The 7294-nt window shown below is 42.9% G+C and overlaps 1 protein-coding gene across 1 annotated transcript in view; it reads right to left on the bottom strand.

Moving 5' to 3' along the window:
- Window positions 1–273: 273 nt before the first annotated feature.
- Window positions 274–7294, bottom strand: part of LOC124606231 (venom carboxylesterase-6-like) — a 54797-nt gene continuing 47776 nt past the window's right edge. Inside the window, exons 7-8 of the mRNA XM_047138207.1 lie at window positions 4726–4858; window positions 274–845 (exon numbers count right to left, since the gene is read on the bottom strand). Of these exons, the coding sequence (XP_046994163.1) occupies window positions 677–845; window positions 4726–4858 (302 nt within the window). The 3' untranslated portion in view covers window positions 274–676. The remainder of the gene's footprint in view (window positions 846–4725; window positions 4859–7294) is intronic.

The following is a 7294-nucleotide window of genomic DNA, read 5'->3' as shown; positions in this document are numbered from 1 at the left end:
GTGCCTCACAGCCAGATTACTTCGCAGGTTAATAAAACGCCTAGGGAAATTGTCCAAAGAAAATTGTTTTCCATCCTATAGCTAGGCGCTAATGTTAAAATGATGGGAGGAGGGAGGGAGGTACCAGTGAATGTATCATTACAGTTAGGGCTTAGGGGTAACGGTCTGAGATAGGTGGGGAACCACTGCTGCAAAGGTATTTCAGGCATTCGTTGGGCAACAGTGACGAAGATCATTGTAGTCCGCTGTCGTGAAGTTAGCAAAATATCTATATTTGAAGGTTAAAATGTAGTTTATTTCCGTTTCCGTCTTCTTACTTCATGTACGTACTTTCGCGGACAGCTTAGTATTTCCGCTGTGAAAATCGCTTCTCACTTTGTAATGGACAATTACAGGTAACATATATATGATGAAAGTAGGTATCGATACGTCTATATATTCATTACAGTGGACCGTGGAATTAATTGATGCGTTTGTTTATAACATTAGTGATATTCCACTGCATGATACCTTCAAACATTTTTGGAAGCAATGAAAACTGAAAATAATATCGAACGTGTCCAGCGAATTGAAGCCAAAGATATACTCTTGGACATTTCGAACTGCGTAGTACGTTACATGGTTTGTTCGATACATTGTCTAACTTTCTGTTTCCTGTAGTTGAACACCTCTCCCACTAGTATGTGCCAGGGTACGGCAACAGCGGCACATTCTGGTTCCAGAAATCCATCCGTTCGCTGTCCTTGTTGTGGGCAAGCGAGAAGTTGGCTTGCATCAGCAGGTAGCTGCGGCTGGTCAGGTCATATGGCTCCCAGACCACGGGATCCGCCTCGGGCGTAGGGTTCCTGGAGAAGTACAGACATAACATTGAGTGACATGCTGTGCTTCCTCGACGCTTACCTTGAGTCTAATAACTCCAGTCTTTACTTCTTACACACCAAACTGACGTTAGGTTTTACATTAAATATTTCCTGCTGTTTCTGCGAAATTGATGTTGTAGTGTTAAATTTATTTACACTTGTGCCAATAGCGTTTGTTACAGAAACATACACGGATCAGTCACGTTAATATGACGACCAGATGTATCTATGTCGACGTGCTATAACCACTGGCAGACGGCAGGTGGCAGCACTAGCAATAGAGGGCATAAAAAGTGTGTCGGCGGGACGCGGATAAGAGTGCAGTCGTTGCCATAGAGTGATTTATCTGCCGTCCAAAAGGGCGTGATCATTGGATTGCGGGTCTAGGGTGGAAGGATTTCCAGAACGGCTAGGTTTGTAAATTGTTCATGTGCTGCCGTGGTTAGAGTGTATCGTGTATAATAAAACTACGCTAGCCAAACCGGGCACCGAGGCAGTTGTGGTGTACCACGGGCCATAGATGGCAAAAGTGAACGGAAGCTGCGGAGATGGGTTACGGGCTAACTGACGTGCAATGTTGAGCAACTGACCGTCTAGATGAACCAAGAGGCTACCAATAGTGTCTCCTCAACGACTGTTCAGCGAACGTTGCTGTCTATAACTCTCCGCAGCAGGTGCGTGATTCATATACCATTGCTGACCACTGTACATCGGCGTCGAATGTTGGAATTTGGTGGATTATACCGCAACTGGACGTCCCCGAGTGCTGACAGGGGCCCTTTTCAGGTGATTCAAGTTTAATGCTGCGTCGAACAGATGGCTGTTGGGATGTACCGCGTTAAACGTCCGAAAGCAAACAGGTTGCATCATTCGTCAGAAGGCTCAAGGCCGGAGGAGGGAGTGTTATGGTCTGGTGAACGTTTTTGTGGTGCTCCCTGGGTGATCACGTCATTCTGGAAGGCCTCGTGGTCCAGCCAAAGTATCCATCTATCCTTGGGGACCATTTCCACCCACTACATGCAGTTTGTTCCTTCTCGGCACGATGGCGTCTACCAGCAGGACAATTTAACATGTCTCACAGCTTTCATTGTACGTGCGTGGTTCGAAGTGCAGTTTATCCCCTGGCCATTAAACTCCCCTGAATTAGATCCAGTAGAGTACATGTGGGATTACCCGACTGAGCTGGTAGTGCCATGGATCCTCAACTGATAAATCCAGAGCAGGTGGCCACAGCATTGGAGTCGTCACGGCTCCATATCCCTGTCGGTACCTTCCAGAACCTCAATTCTTTTCCTGCATATTCGCTCTGCAAAAGGTGGTTATTCAGGCATTTGGTTGGTGGTTACCGTACATAATGAGACTGTACAGTGTACTTTCTGTAAAAATATTTCAGGTGTTGTGCAATGGCAGCTAGCAGCCACAAGTTTTCCGTACAGAATACGAATTACAGGAAACCACCAGAAATACAGAAAAACTAAATGGCACGTCAGGGCAAATAAGAATTAGCTAGCCGCTGGTGACATAACGGTAATAACTCCTCCAGCTAATGGCCTGAATTCCGCGAGGTTGGAATTCCTCAAGTCCCTTAGTCTACGCCATATCCAGTTGAAGCCATTCACTGACAATTTGATCTAGCACTACCATTAGACTTCGAGGATCTTGATTTCTGTCATGATCATTATCATCAGTGTTACTGCATCCATTTGTGAGCCCTGGTATTCTGTAGAAGACTATTCAATTATTTCCTCTCCAAATCCGAATTGCGTTATTTCTTAGTTCTCTCTGATACTTTCCTGCAACTTTAATTTTAGTCGCCTGTGGTGCCGAACACAGTCCACTGGAAACATTCGCTTGGGCTATATAGTGGGTCCTAGCAAGGCCAGTTACTTCTGGAGGAGGTCGAGTGAATACTGCAACTCTCGAAAATTATTAGATCACTTTATTAAACTCCGAATAATCTGAAATACGTAACTTGGAAACAATCCATGTCCACAGGAATGTGTAAATATTTCATACATTTGGGAAAGATAAACTCAACTCATTGTACTACTGACTACAAATTTCGTTACAGTCCTGACTTCTAATATAACTAGCGCTTTTCTGTATGAAGAAAGACTATGCTGTCGTCTTCGTAAACTATGATTTCAGTCTGCGGCTGAGCCGCACTACCCTGTGACGTAAGTAATCTTCCAGCAGCGGTGGCGTATGAAACCTCTGGAGGGCGTGTTTATGGCGACGTTTCTCGTTCGTTGCCGCGTCAGGCAACGATAGCGTTTACTTTGTGATCTAGTCGTGAGGTACCAGCCTTGCTAGGACCTTATTCTTCGGGCGACGCAAGACTTGCAACCATTGTAGTTCCTTCAGGCATTGCATTAACATCTCCTTAACCATTGTGTCATTAGCTCTCTACATGACCAAGCCAATTCAGGCTTTTCAGTTTTATGTCCTCACGCGTGGTTCATGACAACGAATATGTAATTCATAACTGAATCTCCTTCTAGGGACACCATTCTTTTCCAATGGCCCAAGAATTTGTCTCAAGATATTTCTCTTAAATATGTTGCGTTTCGCCCGCTGATCGAAGTAGTCCCGAATATTTCCGCTCGATCTAAGGACCGATAATTCAGCGTATCATTGGAGATGCAATAGAGTACCTGGGTGCTAGTCAGAAAAGGAACTATGAGTGTAGCCCTGTGAACACTCCTGTTGTTGTTTTGGAAATCGGAAGTGACCACAGCGTATTCATCATGAAACTCGATCCTCGAGAATGATTGAAATAAACATTCCGGTGCGTATAGACAGCAACCTGAATGAATGGGCTCAAGTCGATGAACGAAACGCTGTACCAGAATATCACAGAACCACCTCTGGCCTGAAGTGCACCCTCGCGTATTGCGCCTTTAACGTCTCACTGGGCCGCTGGTGCACTTGACGGCAAGCATCTTTCAAAAAGACACAGCAGGCCACGCTACACGCCTGAAGCCAGCTACTGTACAGCTTCTGTGCAGTTCCTGTGTTGTTTGGCGAGCTGGTGACGTGTAGCTTTACGTGCTAGTATGAGCGATGGCCTTTTGCGTGGTACCGACTCTCACTGTCCATTCCTGCCCGCCCCCTTCGCAATATGCGCTCGGTAACTGGTTGAGATCGATCTCCATTCACTGACGGCACCACAGAGTTGGAAACTACTTGTCACCGACAAGGCGTGACACTCGACTCCTCTCGTTGCCAGTTATATCTTGGGACGATTATTCTCACTACGGTTTACAAATCTGCCATTGGTGCATCGTTAGTTGCAGACACCGAGAAATCAGACAACTTCATTGACGGTATTTTCATAGCCCAATCAGACAAGACGGCTCCTTTCCGTCGTTCTGTCTTCTCTTGCTGCACTGATTACACGTAATCCACTGGCACACACACACACACTACATCAATACCATGATTCCCGTCAATGGTAGACTGTCATGTGACGATCTACAAGCGAACTTCCGGGTATTTTAAAGTGAGCTCACATACACAGCAGTTTTACAATAAAAAATAAAACTGTAAAACAAAATCAGAATAATTAACTTCATAACACAAAATCTATTCATTAAATCCTCCCGCGAGTAATGCGATTAAAGAGTAAAATGTTTTGAAATTTAGTATTATTTAGTAGGAAAGGTGTTGGAAAGAAGCCCGTCGTTACTGAGTGAATGATCACCGTTCTTGTGTGGCTGCGGCAAACCACGGAAAAATTAAAACACCAACTATAGACATGAACATTGTGCAAGAACAGAATTAACGTCTTACGATCCGGGGAATGTAATACAAGTGCGACAGTGTACAACAGTCTTTACCTTACACTTATTTCATAGACACGTACCCGTATTTTGCAAAGTTGGTCCAGAGACGTAACACGTTTCTCCGTACTCGGTCCTCCTCGGACTCAGGATCCAAATTATACTCAGTATCCTTCCGCACAAAGAGAGACGGCAGTTCTCCGCCATGTATGACGCCTGAAAAGTTAGGTTCACTATACTCTTAACTTTGCTAAAACAGATATATACAAAATTCATTCTAAAGATTGTGATAAGTTCTATATAGGTCAAACAGGCCGGAACTTTAATATCAGATGCAGGGAACACACTAGAAACAATGAACGCAACCCATCGTCCTTCTTTCAACACCTACAGATAGAACAACATAACACAGACAATGTAGAAAAAGTAATGAAAATTTTGCATGTAGCACATTAAGGTCGCTTACTCAATATTCTGGAAGAGGTCGAAATCTACACACATGCACACAAATATCCACAACAAATAATCAACGAGCAATTAGATCTAAAACACAAACAGTATATAGAAAATTTTATTCGAATCATCGATCATGAAAACGGATAAACAACCAAAGACATAAGCTAAGTCAAACCAATAACACATTAACAGATAAAAATAAACAACACGGTAACCAAGGGAAATCGATAAGTAACTATTTTGATGTAATCTTATAACATCGTTGGTTAAACGTCAAACAAAAAATTGTCACACACAACAAATAAAATTCAGGCTATAACTTCCAACAAATACAGCCTATGAAAGCTAGGTAATAAAATAACTTTAAAAGACGTAAGAAAAACGTTTGAGTGACTAACCAGCGACGTTATAGGTAAGTTAAGAATTCCATAAATGTATCGTTGTCAATGTCATATATGACAAGTAGGCTACCATCTGTCCTATAAAATAGTATATAATAAAACCATTACGTTCAGATCGCCTGATGATTGCAATAGTGCTGAAACAGGCCTGTCGTGAATAAATAAACATCTCACAATAGAAGCAACTTTTTGGACTTAATTCATAACGTCTTTCCTAAAACAGTATGAGTGTACAACATGACATAGCCACTCATAAAAAATTTAATTTCCTGACATTTTTGTTTTACGGGCATTAATATGTTAAAGTGCTATAGAAGAATATCCTGCAGAGACGACTACATGCTTTGACAATAAAAAAATCTGAAAGATCTTGTTTACGTGTCAGTCAAAGTTATCAGTGAGGGCGCAGTCTTTGGTAAAGTACAGAGTCAATGACTGCTTTGCCGACTGATTAATGCTTCATAGTTACGGTATTATGAATTACGTGTTGCGGCAACAAGCCTCACATATATTAAAATCCCAGACATTTACAATCTGAAGTACTTTCCACAACTTTTGATTTTAACATGCGTTAGAATTTTCGCAATTTCGGCTTTTACATTTGTAATATCGATAAACGAAACTAGTACAACGTAAACTTTGCGTCCTTAAGCAAAGACAACATCGGTCTTTTTTTTTCCTTTTCAATAAAACTAAAAATAGAAACTATTCGTTGGGGTATCAAGAAATGTTGCACAACACGTCACACGCCAATACCATTGTCCAACAAGAGTGGCGCTCTGGCAGAAGAGAGTACAGGTTCCTGGTTTCTTGCGGACGCCATTTTGCTGTGGTACGGATAAGAGCTGCTTCACAGTGTGTCATGGGAATGACGCGGCAACTGAAAAGACCTCCAAATTGAAGTACGCTGGCAGTACGATTCTTGTGCAGAATAGCACAAAATTTGTCTGTGAAATTTTGGCAGAATATGGATCAAATCCAATGTTGCGTCCGGCCATAGGGCCATCGTGCCAACAATTTGACCAACGACGCACTGGCTTGGGTGACGCTACTCGGGAAATCCAGACCTTTCACCAAGCCATATCCGTGAATGAATGTCTGGGGCCGAAAGAGATTTTACAACGATGAGAACTTTCACACAGTGGTTCTCGCTTGGCTACGCGACCAAGGAGCGGGTTTCTGTCGCCGAGAAATTTAACGACTGCCAGAGCTTTCCGGCCGTTGTTTACAGAGATGTAGTGTGGGCACTGAAGTGAAATGCAAGGAAGACAAGGATTTCTCGTCGGATCAGTACAGGGTAATGTCAACAGCAGCAGAAAATGGAATAATTGGAGTAGAGTCAGTTGTGAATAGGAAGGTCGGATAGAGTGTATGTCTGTGAACAGTTCAGCAATAGGGTTGCTCTCACTAGATCTGACAGCAAATCAACGCCTACAATAATAGTTCAGGTATAAATGCCGACGTCGCAAACTGAAGATGAAGCAGTATAAACGTATATGACGGTACTGAACGGTTAATGTACTAAATCAAGGGAGAGGAAAGTCTATTAGTCATAGGGGGATGGAATGCGGTTGCAGGGGAGGGAGTAAAAGAAAGGGTTACAGGAGAATATGGGATTGGTACTACGAATGAGAAGAGACAGACTATTTGAGTTCTGCAATAAATATTAGCGAATAATAGCGAATACTCTGTTCAAGAATCACAAGAGGAGGAGGCATACCTAGAAAAGGCCGCGAGATACGGGAAGATTTCAGTTAGATTTCATCATGGTAAGGCAAAGATTCCGGAGTAAGAT

This window comes from Schistocerca americana, chromosome 3, assembly GCF_021461395.2.
Source record: "Schistocerca americana isolate TAMUIC-IGC-003095 chromosome 3, iqSchAmer2.1, whole genome shotgun sequence".
NCBI lineage: Eukaryota > Metazoa > Arthropoda > Insecta > Orthoptera > Acrididae > Schistocerca > Schistocerca americana.
This window is presented reverse-complemented; position numbering and strand designations above follow the sequence as displayed.